This window comes from Erythranthe guttata, chromosome 12 (assembly GCF_056151865.1).
Source record: "Erythranthe guttata isolate IM_541 chromosome 12, IM_541, whole genome shotgun sequence".
In the NCBI taxonomy this organism is placed as follows: Eukaryota; Viridiplantae; Streptophyta; class Magnoliopsida; order Lamiales; family Phrymaceae; genus Erythranthe; species Erythranthe guttata.
In genome coordinates, this window is record NC_142544.1 from 1,019,058 (window position 1) to 1,038,564 (window position 19,507).

At 29.8% G+C, this 19,507-nt stretch overlaps 2 protein-coding genes across 2 annotated transcripts; both read right to left on the reverse strand.

Annotated features, from left to right (window-relative positions):
- LOC105973097 (uncharacterized) lies at window positions 1-2,427 on the reverse strand. The gene is made up of 3 exons (XM_012998108.2): window positions 1,615-2,427; window positions 942-1,052; window positions 1-325 (listed from the first exon to the last, which is right to left on the reverse strand). The coding sequence occupies exons 1-3, from the start codon at window positions 2,245-2,247 to the stop codon at window positions 134-136; spliced, it is 936 nt and encodes a 311-aa protein (XP_012853562.2). The 5' UTR covers window positions 2,248-2,427; the 3' UTR covers window positions 1-133.
- Window positions 2,428-14,823: 12,396 nt separating this feature from the next.
- LOC105973015 (phospho-2-dehydro-3-deoxyheptonate aldolase 2, chloroplastic) lies at window positions 14,824-18,476 on the reverse strand. Its single transcript, XM_088826104.1, has 5 exons — window positions 17,720-18,476; window positions 17,222-17,499; window positions 16,359-16,635; window positions 16,011-16,256; window positions 14,824-15,322 (listed from the first exon to the last, which is right to left on the reverse strand). The coding sequence occupies exons 1-5, from the start codon at window positions 18,254-18,256 to the stop codon at window positions 15,068-15,070; spliced, it is 1,593 nt and encodes a 530-aa protein (XP_088682230.1). The 5' UTR covers window positions 18,257-18,476; the 3' UTR covers window positions 14,824-15,067.
- Between the last annotated feature and the right edge of the window lie 1,031 nt (window positions 18,477-19,507).

Below are 19,507 nucleotides of genomic sequence, written 5' to 3' on the forward strand. Positions count from 1 at the left end.
TGTAGCATATAGAATAAATAACTGGGAACAAGCGTTCAATAAAACCTAAGTTCGGCACAAAAGATTTACAAAAACAACATTTCCTTGTTATATAGAGACATTTTTTTTCTTTCAAGAACAAACAAAAAAAAAATCATAAATGGCTTACTTTTGAAATACCCGAGTTTCGATTTGATTTGTTTTCCGAATTCGGTGCTCCATCGACCGATGATTTAGAGTTCCGATCAGATGCATTGTGATCTTTAGTTGGTACGCTTTTTGTTTCCCACAATTTCCCAGCTTTTCCTAATGCAATAATTAGCTCAAGCTGTTTTTGCTGTTGCTCCTACATGATATATTCGTATAACGAATAGAAATCGATTAACACAATATTTCGTACTTTTTTAGTATTGTTTATGTTTATGTTACTATATCAATATGATAAGACAAAAGGCAAAATCAATTTTCGATACTTGGTATTTTTCCCGGGGTAAAACGTAACAAAAAAAAGTAAAATCAGTCAGGCCATCTAAAATCAGAAATAGCTTCTTCGAACATAATAATAGTAATTAGTAACAACATTAAAAATATAAACTGATCTAAAAAAAAGAAGATATTTTTGAATGATGCTTTACGTTGAGTATCGAGTACGAGGTTGTAATCAAGGGTTTATTGCATTCAGCACCCCTGTATTAACTCTACTTGCTAAACAAACTCCCCGTTTTATACTATGATTCAATAGTTTTAGCAAACAGCTCCCTAAAAACTTCGATTAAGAGGGTTGTGTGCTAAAAAGAATGCATTAATGACACGGGGAGTTTTTAGCAATTCCATATAACACAAGGGGTACTGAATGCAATAAGCTCTTTTAATCTATAACACTTTGTACTCGTTAATAGGCTGCTTAAAAATCATTATTTTCTTGAAATAATTCAACAAGTCGGAAAGAGCAAAATACATACCTGCATAGCGAGAAGAACATTTTGAATTTCACCGAGTTCGTTCTCCAAAATGTCTTCTTGTGCTGCCAAAGCTCGAGTTGCCTCGGAGTTCTTCTGCGCTAATGCCGCTGTCTGAAGATTAATAATATATAAATTTCTTGATTTATATAAAAATAATATATACTTCAAAAAAAACTCGAACAAAAGGCCCCAAATCCCCCGACCAAATACAGAACAATTCATGCAAATCTTACTTACACAACCACTTGATTATTCCTATTTTATACATATATTCGATCGTCACTCTCGTAAATAATATTGGTCACCCGATCATTAATCTACCAAATGACACACGCCTTGTTCGACATTGATTAGTAAATAGATCGTTCCGTATTCTCAACCGAGCTTTATATAATACCAAATAGCAATCGGAAAAAGGAAATAATGCAATTGAATAGCTTTATATATATATAATATATATTCGATCGTCACTCTCGTAAATTATATTGGTCACCCGATTATTAATCTACCAATTCGACATTAATTAATAAATCGATCGTTCCGTATTGTCAACCGAGCTTTATCTAATTCCAAACAGCAATCGAAAATCGAACAATGCGCCCGCATGCTCAACAAACAAATATCAATGTAGCAGATCATCATTTCATAAAAATAATAAAAAAGATAAACCTACCTCGGAAACGGGTTCTTTGAGAGCTTTACGGGTGACCCGGAAACGTGACCCGAGCTTATCGAGCTGCCTGGATAAGACCCGAATTATGGTTGCGGAGCTCCGCAAATCCTCCTCCACTTTCTCAACCCTAGCCGACAAATTATTAACCCCAGAAGGGGCCGCCGCCCCACAGATCCGCCTCCATTGCCGCCGCCGTATCGCCGCCCCAACCAAAACACCGCCCACCAAAACCACGCACTGCCACACCAGAATCCTGCTCCCCAAAATCAAAACCCCTCCTTTTAAAACCCCGCCACTAAGAGCGAGGTAGACGGAAACCGCCGCCGAGGAAGCGAGGCTGAGGAATTCGAGGGCGGAGAGAAAAGCGTCGAGGCTGGAGGGGTTTGGGGCGACGCCAATGGCGGCGTACGCCTCATCGGAAGAGGCGTTGATTTTTTTTCCGACGCGGCGGAGGAGGAGGTGGGGCTGGGGTTTGGAGAACGTGGAAATTGGGGATTGGGTTGGTGAATTTGGGGGTGGGAAGGGAAAATTGAGGTGGGGTTTTAGGAAATGGGGTGGTGGTGGGGAGGAGAGAGAAGCGTAAGAGGTGGTGGGATTCTTGTTTGGGAAGATGGATTGAAGATTCAGCGACATTTTGCTGTGTGTAGAGTGGATTTCATTCTATAGGGGCAACACACACCATTAATGGATGGATTCGAAGGAATTGGATTTTGTTCAGTTGTTCAATAATTTTACACAGCTTTCGTTTTGTTCGTGTCAGTGTGTGTGTGTGTGTGGAATGCTGAGCTGTACTTGTTAATGTTCAGTAGGGGTAGACATGGGCTGTTCGGACCGGTTTATACCGGTTCACGGTTCACTATTTCTGGAACCGGAATCGGCCCATAATATGCACGGTTCGGCGGGCCGAGTCGGCCCGCCGGTTCCGGGCCTATCCGGACCGGTTCCGGGTCGGCCCGGAAAATTTGAATTATTTTATTTTATTTTTTATTTTTTTTTGAAATATTTGATGAATAAGTAAATTATAGGAAAAATTAGGGTGTGAGAGTAGTTATAGGAAAAGTTGGGGAGGGGAAAATTCAAAAAAAAGGCAAATAATGGCCGGTTCACTAGCCGTTATTTGCTTTTTTTTTTGAATTTTTTTTTTTTAAATCCGGGTGAACCGCCGGGCCGGCCCGGCGGTTCACGGTTCACCATTTCTAGAACCGAGCTCATCCCGGGTAGAACGGGCCGGTTCACGGGTCCGGGCCAGTTCACCCGGTCAACAGACCGATTCGGCCGGTTCCGGGCCCAAAACCAGCCCATGGCCATGTCTAAGTAGGGGGTGTGGGTTTCCTTTATAAAAAATAATTTTAATAGAATTACACTTATAATAATATTAATATTATAAGTGTTATCTATATATAATATAAAAAGAGAATCTATGCCCTCAATGATTGACATGTGGCAAATGATGATGTCATTTGTCAAAATTGCTTAGTTGGAGTTCAATTGATGAGGTGGATTCTTCAATTGATTATGTGTCATTTTTATTTAGGTATGTCTTTAAGTTCTTTCCTATTTCACATTTACACAATCATTTAATAATTACCACATATTTACATATAATATTTCAGGAATTTAATTTCCTATCATTTCTAAAAATATTATATTTTTTATAGTTTTAATTTTTTGAACTATATTTTTCGTCTATTCTTTTTTTTTTTTTAAATTCAGAACACTCAATTTTTAACGAATATTCGATTTTTTATATCATATTTTACACACTATTTTTTTATAGCGAAATAATTATTATTATATTTAATTATCTATACACGGTTGATTAATTGTTTTTATCTCACATTTTTAATTTAATTCTCCGAAATATATTTTTCGAATGTCTTTTTTTTTTTAAATAGAACACTCATTTTTTATGATATATATTTTGGAATTTAGTTTTTTTAATAATAATATTCAAAAATAATAATAATAATAATACTAATAATTATTATTTTTACAAATCATTAATAATTATTAATCACTATACATGGATTTTTTTTGTTTAAATATTTTGCCAACTTAATGTATATGTATTAATTTAATTTTATAAATATTAATAACTAAACAACATTTAAAATTTGAAATTAAAATTTTTGTATTCCAAATTTTGAATTTCAAATATTTTTTTACTATAAATTATCAATTATTCCCCAATTTTATGTCATATAATTTGATTTCTTACCTATTTAAGTTGATTGGTTTTGATTCATATGGTTAATTCATGGAAAATATCTAATCAAATAATTGGTAAGATTCATATGGTTAATTCATGGAAAATATCTAATCAAATAATTGGTAAGATTATAACATTAAATGTGTATTTCCATAAGAACTTACTATTTATTTTTTTATTATATAAAATTCAAGTATAAATACCCCTCATTCCAATCCATTTCACTCACTCATACTCTCCACCCGAATTTTACACTCGCATAAAAATAAAAAAAATAGGTCAGCCCGAAATGGCTGCAAAGAGGAAATATTGCATTTTTTTGTTGTTAATATATTCATAGTTTTACATGTTCTTTATTTCATTATTTTGATATAATGTATGTGTCTAATGGTTATTTACACATATACATGTATTTAGTCTAACATGTTATTTGTTGTTTGTTTATGTTATTTTTGTAGATATTATGGATAATATCGACATATGGGCTATGTGTGACGACATTGGTTGCGTCAAAGGAATAGAAAGAATTTCGTGAATCTCATATGAATTGTGCGAGAAAAAATACTCATTTTTTTCAATCCTTAAAAGACCGTTATCGAAGTGATAAATGTAAAACATTATATGCAATTATCAATTTTCTATTCTTTATATATGTCTGTAATTATTTTTAATATTGTTTCATCAAGCTCATTTAGTATATGGTTATATATGCAATTTCGCTATTTAAAATTTTATATATTTCATTTTTTAATTCGTGTAAAGTTGGATCATCTGTCGTTTTTGTTTTTGGAAACTTATTGTTTTCGTCTTTTTTTCTTGATTTGTTTCACTTAACTACATTGAAATGTTGAGTGCTAATATATTATCACTAATTCATTATATAGTAATTATATTGTTTTATAATTGTACATTAATTTAGTTTATTAATGCATTATTATATTAATGGAATGGTAATATGTCAATTAATGGAATAAAATATTGTATCGAGTTGTCCTTTTTATATACTCAATCTTAGGAAATTATAATATATTAATTGAATAGTAATATGTCAATTAATGGAATGAAATATATTTAAATTGTCATAAATAATTTAATAAATGGTATATATAAGTAACATATTTCAATATTATTCCATTAAATATTTAATGAAGTAATAAAACGCATTATTAACTAGATTTTTATTTTTATTACATTTATTACGAATTAATTATTTTAATTTTTTATTATATAAATTACTTTATTTATTTAATTTTCCTAGCATTTTTCATTATGATTTTTTTTTGTATTTTCGATAATGTTGTAACATAAGTATTTGTAATGATTATTTTGCATATCAACTTATACTTTAGAGAAGAAAAAAAATAATGTCTTACATTAGCATGAAATAATAATTTGACTTGATTTGTTTGATATTCTTATTAAAAGTATTGATTTTAAGGATAAGATTAATGACTTGATTTCATTTGTTTGATATTCTTATTTAAAGTATGAATTTTAAGGATATGATTGATCACTGATTTTATTTGTTTATTTATTTTTTGTTATGTTTGTCTTTGTTATATACAAATTGATATTATTTAGGTTTCTATTTATTATTGTATCAAATCAATGTGTGTATTATGCTAAATAAATTATGAGCATAATATTTTATACCTAATAAACACGTAAAAGTGGTAATATTTTAAAAGCCATGTTATATTAAAATTGGTTACTTTTGTTATGTTTCCTTGGTTATGTTATTTCTGATTCTGATTAATTCATTACTATTTAATGTTATTATCAAATCAATACATGTGATTTGAATAATTTTTTTAGTAACCCCTAACAATCGCATTTATATTATGCATCTCAATAATTTCGGATTCTTATTAATTCTAATTGTTTGAATTTGTTTGATTTGTTCTAACCGAGTAACACAAAAAATAATAAAATATATTGTTTGCTTAAAGTTATTTTATTAACTTATTTAGTATGTGAAAATGAAGTATAAAGACCATCAACACAAACTGATCATTTATCTCATTCTTTCTCAACACGTTTTGTTATGATCATGCTAAACCAAGGTCCTCACCTTAAAACTTTTTTTTCTTCATATTTATGTTTTGTAATTTCATAATGCGATCAGTATTGTGCGATGTGCATGCTCGCTTTGAAGCATTTTATTTATCGCCAAGTGTTTATTACGTTATACGTTTATTATGTATGCGTATGTATAATAATCTAACAAATCATTGTTTTGCTTTCCTTTTAATTTTCAGATCCATGGATAACATCGTGTGTGCTATATGCGGCGACGTCCGCAAGGGAGAAGCATTGTGGCGTTGCGTAGAATACAAATATATGATTTAGATATATTATATGGATGGGTTTTAAAAACTTTTACTTCTGGTTTTCCATCTTTGATTATACATTCAATAATTGTAAGTTTAGTTTCGATGAAGAAGTTGAGTTTAATGAAGGTGATAATGTAATAAAAAAATACTAAAGTAACTCATGTATGTATTTCGTTATTTGTAATAGAGATTCTTATATAATTTGCTGAATATATTTAAATAAATCTTCTTTAGTGTTTATATTTTTATGTTACAATATTAATTTGTACGTATCGTAATAATTCTTTTATTTTTATCATTTTTTAATATTTATGTAAAATATTATTAGTTTGTACGTTCATAATTTTTTTTTTGCTGTTAATCTTTTGAATCTTTATGTACATATATGATATTAGATTCACCCTAGATGTATTTGTGACAATATTTGATTTTGTATGTTTTGAAATAGGAATAATTATTTATGCAAGCATATTAGGATTTAGAAGTAATGTTTTTGCAGAAAAACCTATACTAACTAGAGAAATATATAAATTATATAGCATTCTACATTGATCAGGGAAGGAAAAAAACACATTAAAAATAATGTGTGAAATATATAGTAAAATATACATATGTGAAAATCGATGTTGTCAATCCAACGAGGACATTATGTGTTTGTATTCTTTGGATCATTAAAAAAATTTTAGAGAAATTATCTCTTTCCCTAAAACAAAATGGTTTGATATTCCAATGAAAAGAAATCGACGTACAATATTACGAGATTGATTTTTATGAAGTAGGTCTCGATTACGGATTTGTTGAGATTGCAAACTGAAATTTGAGGAAGATCTCTGTGAGTATGAGTATTAATATTAGTATTAGTAGTAGTATTAGTATTAATATTAGTATTAGTATTAATATTATTATTAGTTTTAGTATTAGTATTAGTATTAGTATTAGTATTAGTATTAGTATTAGTATTAGTATTAGTATTAGTATTAGTATTAGTATTAGTATTAGTATTAGTATTAGTATTAGTATTAGTATTAGTATTAGTATTAGTATTAGTATCAATATCAATATCAATATTAGTATCAGTATTAATAACAGTATCAATATCACTATGAGTATGAGTATGCATGAGTATGAGTATGAATATGAGTATGAGTATGAGTATGAGTATGAGTATGAGTATGAGTATGAGTATAAGTATGAGTATGAGTATGAGTATGAGTATGAGTATGAGTATGAGTATGAGTATGAGTACGAGTATAAGTATGGGTATAAATATCAGTATCAGTATTCGTATCAGTATTAATATCAGTATAAGTATCAGTATAATATCAGTAGCAGTATCATCAATAGTATCAATATCAATATCACTATCAGTATAAGTATTAATATCAATATCAATATCAATATCAATATCAATATCAATATCAATATCAGTATCAATATTAGTATTAGTATTAGTTATATTAGTATTAGTATTAGTATTAGTATTAGTATTAGTATTAGTATTAGTATTAGTATTAGTATGAGTATGAGTATCAGTATCAATATCAGTATCAGTATTAGTATCAATATTAGTAGCAGTATCACTATCAGTATTAGTATTTATCAATAACAACATCAGTATGAGTATGAGTATGAGTATCCATATCAGTATCAATATATGTATCAATATCTATATCTATATTAGTATTGGTATGAGTATTGGTATGATTATTGGTATGAATATTGGTATGAATATTAGTATCGGTATTAGTATTGGTATAAGTATTAATAATAATATTAGTATCAGTATCGGTATCGGTATCGGTATCAGTATCAATATGTGTATGTGTATCAGTATGTGTATTAATATTCGTATCAAATTAATATCAGTATCAGTATCAATCAGTGTTCTAAAAATCGGCCGAGGCGGCCGATTAACCGGTCGCCGAGGCGGAGGCGGTCCAAAACCTTTACGATTTTAGTGTAAAGGTTTGAAAAATCGGTTTTTTGCCTGTGAGGCGGTTTGAGGCGGTCCGAGGCGGTCCGAGGCGGTCAAACCTTTAAGGCGGGTCAAACTTCGGTGGCAAAAATCAGCAAAAAACCGCGCAAAAATCGGTTTTTTTTTTTTTTTTTTTTTTTTTTTTTTAATTTTTATAAATCAAAATAAAAGTTGGGATTTTAATAAAAAAAAAATGAGTTTATGCTTTATTTTGTTTATGTTAATTATTATTGTTAAAGAACTAATGATGTATGCCAAGAATGTATGTAAATTCAAAAAAAATTGCCTTTTTATTTATATTTTATAAGGATATTTATGTATTATGATCTTATTATTATTAAACTTTTATTAGGTTATTAGAATATATACATGATCGAGATATAACTATGTTTAAATTTTTTTTATCTATGTTTTGAGTATTTATAAATAATATCTATAAATATATTATATTAAATTTTAAAAATCGATTTATTTCCGATTTATCACCGATTAATCACCGCCGCACCGATTAATCGTGAGTCGGTGCCTGACCGACTCGGACCCGATTACCGATTTTTACAACCTTGGTATCAATACCAATATCAATATTATTATCATTATTAGTATTATTATTAGTATTCAAATTCATATTAGTCTTGGCCTATTAGCATTAACATTAGCATTAGCATTAGTATTAGTATTAGTTTTCTTATTAGTATTGGCTTATTAGTTTAAACATTAAATATTCATATTAGAAGTGGCGTATTATTATTAATATTAGTGTTGATATTAATATTAGTATTAGACTATTAGTATTAATCATCGTATTAATATTAAAATTAGTATTAATATTAGTATTATTAGTGTTGATTTTAGTATTAATATTAGTATTGGTATTAGTATTATCAATGTTGGTTTTAGTATTAGTAGTAGTAGTTGTTAGTGGAATATTAGTGTTAATATTAGGGTGGATAGGCAATTGTACGCCGCAATGTCCAGAGATAAAAGTAGATTTGAGATAAAAAATAATTATCAACTCAGAATCGGGCGATATAACTAAAATTACGAGCAATGTTGTGTGACAAAAGATTTTCAGCGAATATGAAGGTAAATCACAAACAAATGAATATTTTGTATTATTTACATGTATGTCAACTGTTCAAAGTTTTCGTTCGTTTTATTTTATCCAAAATATTTTTTTTGAAAAAATTGATCTCGTGCATCGCACGGGTGAATTACTAGTTTCTAGAGAAAGAGAAAAAAACAAAAACAAAATCGAAATTTCAAATAATTCAGAACTTAAGGAATGAAAATGTTGCTCCAAATTTAGATTTCGGAAAGAAATCGAATTCGGAAATTCGTTCCGATTTCCACCCTATTGTAAATACACATGATAATATGATATTCTAAATGTAATTTTAAAACTAAATATAATTTTCAGAATTATGTTTGAAAATAAAATCGATCGTAAATCCTAATTTTGATTTTTATCTCAATCTTGATTCAAATAATATCCGAAATGAATTGTTGCATGTTGTATTAAATACATTTTTCCAAAATACATATTAATAAATACGGATCATAGAATTTCCGTTCTGGTTTCCACCCATAATTCAACCCAGCTAGGATAGGCTTTGTGTTGTTTATATCATGTTTGGGCTTATGATTTAATTAAGAAGAAAATATATTCAGGCCCAAAGGTAGAGTTATGTTTGGGATTTTTTTAATATCTATGAGGTTAATCTGAGCCCAAAATTATAAGAATTGTCTTTATCGATCAATCAATATTATAACTCATTTGTTCAAATATTGTAAAATAAAATAAAACTAGTACTTCACCCGTGCGTTGCACGGATATCAATTTCAAAATGAGAAAAATAATAACATTTAAACGATTATCTCTTTATAACAACACCAATTCAAGTAAAACAAAATGGAAGGAAATAAAAAAAATTATCTCTTAATTCTGAATTGTAACATATGAAATTCAATTAAATATTACAAAGAAAAATACGCGAATGGCGCAAATTAAAGCACGATATGAAGATTAAGTGAAATAATTTAAAACATATGGTATAATTCTATTACATGAAATGCAATCTACTACACCATGTGAATCCTCTACAAAATAACTAACTTAACAACAAACACAGTAGCATGGAGGTAACACAATAGATATTCAAATAACCTTCAAGTTTATCACTAACAACATTCAATTAGTGGTGATGCACATTAATCAAACAACAACACAACTTATAAATATTGCAAAAGAGATAAGATGTATACGCCAATACCAATAATAATACCAATATTGATATCAATAATGATACTAATAATGATAATAATACTAATACTAATACTAATACTAATTAATACTAATACTAATAATAATACTAATACTAATACTATTACTATTAATTAATACTAATACTAATAATAATACTAATATTGATAGTATTAATAATAGTAATACTGATATTAATATTGATATTAATACTAATACTGATACTCGTACTACGGGTACTCATATTGATACTAATTATAATACTAATACTAATACTAATACTAATACTAATACTAATACTAATACTAATACTAATACTAATACTAATACTAATACTAATACTAATACTAATACTAATACTAATACTAATACTAATACTAATACTAATACTAATACTAATATTAATACTAATACTAATACTAATACTAATACTAATACTAATACTAATATTACTATTAATACTAATACTAATACTAATACTAATACTAATACTATTACTAATACTAATACTGATACTGATACTGATACTAATACTAATAATAATACTAATACTTACTGATATTGATACAAATACTGATACTGATACTGGTATTGATACTGATACTGATATTGATACTGACACTGACACTGATACTGATACTGATACTGATATTGATACTGATGTTAATAATGATACTGATGTTGATAGTCATATTGATACTCATAGTAATATTAATATTAATACTAATATTGATACTCATACTAATACTGATACTAATATTGTTACTCATACTGATACAATGCTGATAAAAATACTAATACTAATACTAATATTATACTAATAATAATGATATTAATATTAATATTGATACTGATATTGTTACTGATACTGATATTGATATTAATATTGATACTCATACTGTTACTGATACTGAAACTGATACCGATACTGATACTCATAGTGATATTGATATTGATACTGATACTGATACTGATACTTATACTGATACTGGTACTGATATCGATACTAATATTGATACGGATACTTATACTGATATTAATACTAATATTAGTACTAATACTTATACTATTACTAATAGTAATATTAATACTACTATTGATACTTATACAATTACTAATACTATGCTAAAACTAATTTTAATGCTAATGATCTAATGCTAATGATACATAACACATATACATATACTGATACTGATACCGATACTGATATTGATACCGATACTGATATTGATACCGATACCGATATTGATACTGATACTGATACTGATACTGCTACTGATATTGATACTATTGATACTGATACCGATCGATATTGATAACGAAACTAATAATGATACTGATACTGGTACTCATATTGGTACTGACATATATTGTGGTACTGATACTGATACTGATACTGATACTTATAATGATACCGATAATAATATTGATACAGATACTTATACTTATGTTATTACTAATATTTGTACTAATATTAATACTAATACTAATACTAATACTAATACTAATACTAATACTAATACTAATACTAATACTAATACTAATACTAATACTAATATTAATACTAATACTAATACTAATACTAATACTAATACTAATACTAATACTAATACTATTACTAATACTAATATTAATACTAATACTATTATTAATACCATTACTAATACTAATATGTTAATATTGTTAATGTTAATGCTAATACTAATTTTGATGCTAATGCTAATATAGATATGCTAATTATATTATGTTAATTGCTAATTAGTTGTAATTTTAATATTATCCAAATCCTTATTGTATTCCTAATTCTATTCATAACACTAATCATAGTTCTAGTCGTAATCCTAATCATAATCCTATTCCTAACATTAATCATAAGCCTAATAATTTTAATACTAATAATGGTAATGCTAATGCTAATGTTAATTCTAATTCTAATCTTAATTATAATTCTAATCCCAATCCTAATGCTAATCATAATCCTAATACTAATGCATGTCACTAATTATCGTACTAAGCATAATGCTAATTTTAATTATAATTCTAATACTAATATTAATCATAATCCTAATATTATATTAATCCTAATTACAACCTGAATCATATTTCTAGTATTAATACAAATACTAATTCAAAGAATCTTAATTATAATTATAATTCTAATACTAATATTAATCACAAATTCTGATTTTGCAACAAATTCTTTTTTTTTTGCAATGATCTATTATTTAGTATAATTCAATCTCGAACATTTATATCAAATTTCTTATGTGTGGTAGCTGAACCATAAAAAAACACATATTAAATATATTAGAAATTAATATTTAATTATATTATCAAACTGACATTAAAATTATTTAAAATATTGTAAGGGTATAAGCAAACGTTAAGACGTAAAAGAACAATAATCATTGTTAATAAGATAAATTATGAAAATCCTCATGAACTTAGGCTAAATTACAGAAAACACCCCCACTTATCGGTGATTACCAAAATCCCCCTGATGTTTGTTTCTGTCTTACACGACCCCCTTATGGTGTGATTTTTTTACGGAATTTTTTTTATTCCATGTAATGTCCCAAAAAATATGGAGTTTACCCTTGCACACGTGACATTTCTTATATCATACTTTTTAAACTCAAAAATACCCTTGGTCATGGTAATAATAAAAATTTGTGAAAGTGTTATTTAAGAAGAATAAAGATTTCGTGTAAAATTCACATTAGGGTAATTTTTGTCTTTAAAAAGTACCATAAAGTAATGTCGTGTGTGCATGGTATAATAAGCATTATTGGAATATTCCACGTAATAAAAAGATTCCTTAAAAAATCATACCATAAGGGGGTCGATGTAAGACGGAAACAAACATTAGGGGAATTATTAATATAAACTATTTACGGCAAGAGCACTTCGAGAGGGATTATTAAATGAGCTATCAAAATATTTACCCACCATTTTTATACTCCAAAATAGTAATTTTTAATTCTAATAGAGTTATGAAATGAGGTATTTTGATATTTCATCTTTCAGAATGTAAAAATACATTATGCTATCATGCATAATAAAATATCAAACATGAGTTAGAATTTAATCACCTCAGTGTCCATTTAGAAAATAACATGTGACAATTAGATATATTTAATTCACAACTATTTAATACCTATGGTTGGAGCAAATACATTTAGATAAATATCAAAATAAAAAATTAAATAGCACATAAATATTTGCAACCTCATTTTGATACTTTTGGGTTGGAGTTGCTGTAGATATTTAATTAATTATATTTATTAGAGTTATAATGAAATACTTATTAGTGGAATACAATATATATACGATCATTATACATTTTAAACAAAACAATTGATATTCTTAATGTTAGCCATTAAATAAAGTGGATAGACGAATTTAATACCAAAGATTTAGAATTATTATATTTTGAAATATATAAAATCAATTCGTTTATTTATAAATTGATTAAACTTAACTTAGGTTATTCAATTTATTAGTATAATCATGATAAGATTTGTATTTTAATTAGTATATAATTTAAAAAGTTAAATCAATCGTAAAATTTATTGTCACTGGATTCATTGAAGAAAAATAATTATTTAAATAATAACATGAAATTCATGTAGTATAATTTTCAACATGGTAAATAATTGGGAGTACATTACTCTACACATGGCATAACAAATAGTGTCAATTTTCGCAAGATAGTAAATTCAAACATGTACCTCTCTTTTTTACAGATAATATTAATATATAATATTAAATTAGTAAAAAAATACATATTCTCTAGTCATGTTCATGTAAAATGTATAATATTAAATAGTTTATTCTGCAATATATTTTTAATAAATCCAAGTTTATTAATTAAAAAAAAATCGTAACACCACCAATCATGCAATTATAATAAGGGAAGATTTTAAATCGAATTTAACTAAAGTCAAATTAAATTAATTATAAAATTAATTAAAAAATAAATTTATTTAGAGTTTTCAAGAAAGTTGATATAATTAGAGTGTTTTATAAATGGTAGGATATAAATATATTAATAACATAATTAAATATATTTAATTACCTTTAATTTTGGAAAATGATGACATGTTTTTTGATAATTTATTTCCACCAATCAATTCGCCACTTGGGATGAAATTGAGGACATGTCATCAATTAAAATTGCCAAATGTCAATCAATTAGCTATGCAATTCAACTTTTATATATTATATAGATTATGTCAATTATTGCGGTTACTAAAAAATATATATAATTGTAGATATTTTGGTAAATTTTATTTATCATAGTATACTACGATTTAAAATGATTTAATTAACAACTAATTGATTAACATAACAAATGATAATATTTTTTTAAAAATAGCACTTTACAAACACAAACTGAACTGAACTCGATAGGAAAAATGAAATAAAATTATTCTTAACAAACAATTTATTGTCGAAATAGTTTCGAAATAGCCAAACAAATAATTTATAGTCGAAATAGTTTCGAAATCTCTATAAGTACATTTATTCTTGACGAAAACACAATCTTCAGATAACCTACACAGAATTATTCTCCAACAAATACAAATCCAAGATTCTTATAGCCAAATTATCGGCCGATTATAGCTATATGATAAAGTTCGAAATCCGAAACAACCTTAAAAAAAAAAACCTCAAGCGGTCAAGCGTTGAGAATCCATTCTCTTCTTCCTTAATCTCTCGGAGACGATAAAGGCAAGCTCAAGAGACTGCGAAGCATTTAATCTCGGGTCGCAGTGTGTGTGGTACCTTGAGCTCAAATCATCGTACGTCACGGTTCTTGATCCTCCGATACACTCGGTCACGTTTTGTCCGGTCATTTCGAGATGAATGCCACCTGGGTTGCTGCCTTCTTGCTCGTGCACGTCAAAGAAAGCCCTCACTTCGTTCTACAGATAGACGAAAAAAGGGGATTTAATTTTACTATTATATTACGGTAAAAAACGAACTATGAATAAATCGAGCTTTCAACCCGACAAAGTGCGGCCCTACTTGAGCGACACTATAAACTTCGAGTGGGACTAATTAGAAAGTTGAGAGCCATGTGACAATAATTCATAATGAGTGCAACATCACAAATAATGGTGTGTAGTGTGTACCTACTCATATTCTTCTTCTTCACCTACCTCACCAATTTGCCACGAGGCGTAATAAAGTTTCTTATTTGAAAAAAGACAAGGGATTCTTGAAATTATAATAAATTTGTAGTATTCACAACATGTGAAACTGGGGGGAAAAACATATAAAGACAGGATCTTGTTCTATTTGTTTCCAGAAATCGGACGGGTTCGCTTAAATGTTTTACGAGTCTCAATCGGTGAAGGAAAAGATAGTCGAAAAAAGTAAAATACGATTCTTGAAAGTAATACTTACCCTTTTTCATTCCTATATTTTCTTGGAAAAACAGAGCATATATAGTAGAATAAAAATGGAATAAAAATGCCGAAAAACAAGATACCATATTCCCTCCCTAACCTTATTCCTTATTCTACGAGTGCCACATGTGCAATAAACGATTGTATGGCTACTTTAGTCGAATTAACAGTTAATGTAAAGAAGATGACAAAAGGGTCATACCAAGATTGCATCAAAAGCACGGGTTTTGAGTCCACACGGAGCCTGAATTGTGTTCCCATGCATTGGATCACAAACCCAAGTAACAATCTGCCCCGCTCCACGAACAGCCCTAATCAAATGAGGAAGCTTAACTCTCATATTCTCAGCACCCATTCTCACTATAACCGTAATTCTCCCCGGCTTGTTAGTTGGGTTCAATATATCAATGAGCTTCGTAAGTTCATTCGGATCCATCTTTTGGCTCACCTGCAAAAAAAAAAAAACAAACAAACAAACACACCCATCATTAGAAAAAACTAAATTCTAGATAAAAATTGATTATTGATTCTCAAAAAAAAAAACTAGTACCTTGATACCGAGGGGATTAGCAACTCCTCTCAAGAACTCGACGTGGGCCCCATCGAGTTGCCTGGTTCGTTCGCCGACCCACAGCATGTGGGCTGAGCAGCCATAGTAGAGCCCAGAAGTAGAGTCCTTTCTCGCGAGTGCTTGTTCGTAAGGTAGCAATAAGCACTCATGTGAAGTCCAGAAATCAGTTGTGGACATAACTGGGTGGTCGATTGTAAGCCCAGCTGCCTCCATGAATCCGAGGGCTTCATCCACTCTGTGAGCCAGTTCTTGATACCTATTGAACAAATTCAATCATTAAGGTTTCGGGGAAAAAAATTCAATGGGCTAACGTACATATTTTTGAGAGACAACAATGAAATATATGACATTAGTGATATTCAATCAGGAGCAAATTTAGCTACTTCATATTGAGTTGGTTGCATTTAGTAGCCATGTGTTATATTGAATTGGCAAAAAAACCCTTACAATGCATTTTGTTGGCACCCAACCCCCTAAAAAGTGAGTCTTACGGGTAGTTCGCTAAAAAAATTGAATCTTGGGTCGAGTTCTTGCTAAAAAAATAACATGGGAAGTTTTTCAAAATATATTAGAGAAAGCAATTAAACAAAACCAATTCATTTAGCCCACCTACACTACCTAATTTCTAATTTGAATGAGTTTCAATGTTACTACTTTAACTAAAAGCTACAAATATTTACTTATTTTTTTGCCATTTTCTGTGAATACACCTAACTCCTAAGTTGTGCTGTTAATTCAAGAACGACGAAATTAAATCATTTTTTCCCCTTCTGTCACCGAATAAAACTGAATTCAGTTAAAAACAATATTTATTTTTCGTTCAATAAGACATAGATATGTACCTATCTCCCTGCTCGCTGTTTTCGACGAAATCAAGATTCCACTGAGTAACCCTCTGCATTGCAGCGTAGCCTCCGGTGGCAAAGGCCCGGAGAAGGTTGAGGGTTGAGGCAGCCTGGCAATAGGCCCGAATCATTCTGTTAGGATCGGGGATTCTTGATTTCTCATCGAAGGTGTCTCCGTTTATGTTATCTCCCTTATAACTTGGCAGCTTCACTCCATCCCTTGTTTCATATGCATCTGATCTTGGCTTGGCAAATTGACCAGCCATTCTTCCAACCTAACATAAACCATCCATATAATTTCCAAATTATAAAAAAATAAAAAATTGAATTTTTGAAAGCTAAATGAAGTTAAATTCAATTGGCGAATACTGAATCTCCCAACAAATGAGGGATAACGGATGAAATGCACCAGTGAGTAAATTTGTCGAACAGGTTGCGGGCATTGGTTTGCCACATATTAATTACAGATCTATGGGAAAATGGAGGATTTATTACCTTGATAACAGGCAATTGGCCGCCGAAAGAGAGGACGACGCTCATCTGGAGGAGAATTCTGAAGGTGTCACGTATGTTGTTAGCGCTGAATTCCTTGAAGCTCTCGGCGCAATCGCCGCCCTGCAGGAGGAAGGCTTTGCCCATCGCCGCCTCTCCGAGGCGCTCCTCCAGGTTCCTGACCTCTCCGGCGAAGACCAATGGAGGGTAGACTTCCATGGTTTTCAGCACGGATTCAAGCTCGGCCGCGTCCGGGTACTCAGGGAGCTGCAGGGCCTTCTTGGTTTTCCAGGATTCCGGGGCCCATTTGGCGGCCGAGGACGGCGGCGCCGATGGGGGGACGATTGTCTTGGTGGCGGCGGCGGCGACGGGTGTTTTGGCTGGCTCGGCTGCATGCACGGCGGAAATGTAGCGGCGGCGGGCGGCGGGGGTTGGGCTGTATGAGGAGAACGTCGGGGAATGGGCGGCGGCGGCGGGGATGAGTGTTTGGGATTGAATGAGTGATTTGGAAGACAAGGCTGCTGTGTTTGGTAGAGCCATTTTTTTGGTTTTTGCTTTTCTCTCTCTAATATTTCAACAAATCTATGGAAGAAGATATAAACTCAGATGTGTGTGTGAGAGAGAGAGGGTGACTTTAAAGAGAAATAGAATGCACAAGGGTTTATATAGGGAGTTTAGAGAGAGAGAGTTTAGAGAGAGAGAGAGAGGGGGGTGGGTGGGGGGGGGGGGGGGGGGGTGGTGATTATTTCAGATTTTGGTTGGTGAAATCTGAATTGAGTCAAATAAGTTTATGAAAGTTAGGTGTTTGGATGGCGCTACGATGGTGGTTGTTAATTCTATTTTCTTTTTCTTTTTTAATACCAAATTAATTAATCCTGAATTTAATTAATTTGTGCTTCAAAATTATATAGGTTTTCACTAATTTTAAATTTAGTCCCTCCAAAATAATCAATTTCCACAAATAGGATGGTGAATGCAATTTGGTGTATTTATTTATATTCTAAATTTGCACACAAAATTAAATTTGATTTAAGAAATTTAATAAATAGCCTTCTTTTTAATAAAAGACAATCCCAATTTGCCATTTGCAAAACTAATAAATGAGCTGTCGATACCTTTTATTTATTCGGCAATTCTTGCCAAACTTTTGAACGATGACTCGATCATTAACTAACCATACTTGTATATGTTGGAAATCTTGTTGCAATGGTGTTGTAGCTAGTGGAATAAAAGGGTGTCACATTTAACGACATGAGATCGGTTCTTGTTATTAGTATTTTTTAGATCGAATTTGTTACACATATCTGTTCAGTTCGATTTACATCTTTCGTGTGATTTACGTACTATTATACGAGCATATAGTATAGTGAATACAAGTGAAAAGGATTTATGAACTTGGTCATAACATCAAAAGTCATGTACCACTAATAGTTAATGTTAAGTAATTACTTGATAATTTAAACATTCACCTACTACTAAGCCGACAATTTACATTGATATGATTGCAATAATAATTATGATTTAATTTGAATAAATTAATCCTTTTATTATTATTTGATTTAATTTGAATGTTTTTATAATTAATAAAAAAAAATATAAAACTAATTTAGCTACCAATATTTATTTTTGATAAAAATGAGAAATATCTAACTAAATAAATAAAAATGAAAAATCACGCTGAAAAATGTGAACATTTTGTTTGCCTTATTTGTTGAGGTTGGTGGGCAAATTGGGATATGTGGAGGCATTATGAAGATACTAAGGGGCAAAATAGGAATTCAAAGAGTTTAT

Bases quoted from the DNA above. Each gene is read 5' to 3' on its own strand.
- LOC105973097 (XM_012998108.2), bottom strand. From the start codon at position 2,247: ATGTCGCTGAATCTTCAATCCATCTTCCCAAACAAGAATCCCACCACC. The intron at 1,053-1,614 runs GTAGGTTTATCT...ATTAATCTTCAG, and splicing joins TCAAAGAACCCGTTTCCGAG to ACAGCGGCATTAGCGCAGAA. The intron at 326-941 runs GTATGTATTTTG...TATATCATGTAG, and splicing joins ATGTTCTTCTCGCTATGCAG to GAGCAACAGCAAAAACAGCT.
- LOC105973015 (XM_088826104.1), bottom strand. From the start codon at position 18,256: ATGGCTCTACCAAACACAGCAGCCTTGTCTTCCAAATCACTCATTCAA. The intron at 17,500-17,719 runs GTAATAAATCCT...GGTTTATGTTAG, and splicing joins GCCAATTGCCTGTTATCAAG to GTTGGAAGAATGGCTGGTCA. The intron at 15,323-16,010 runs GTATGACCCTTT...GTCTATCTGTAG, and splicing joins GTGCTTTTGATGCAATCTTG to AACGAAGTGAGGGCTTTCTT.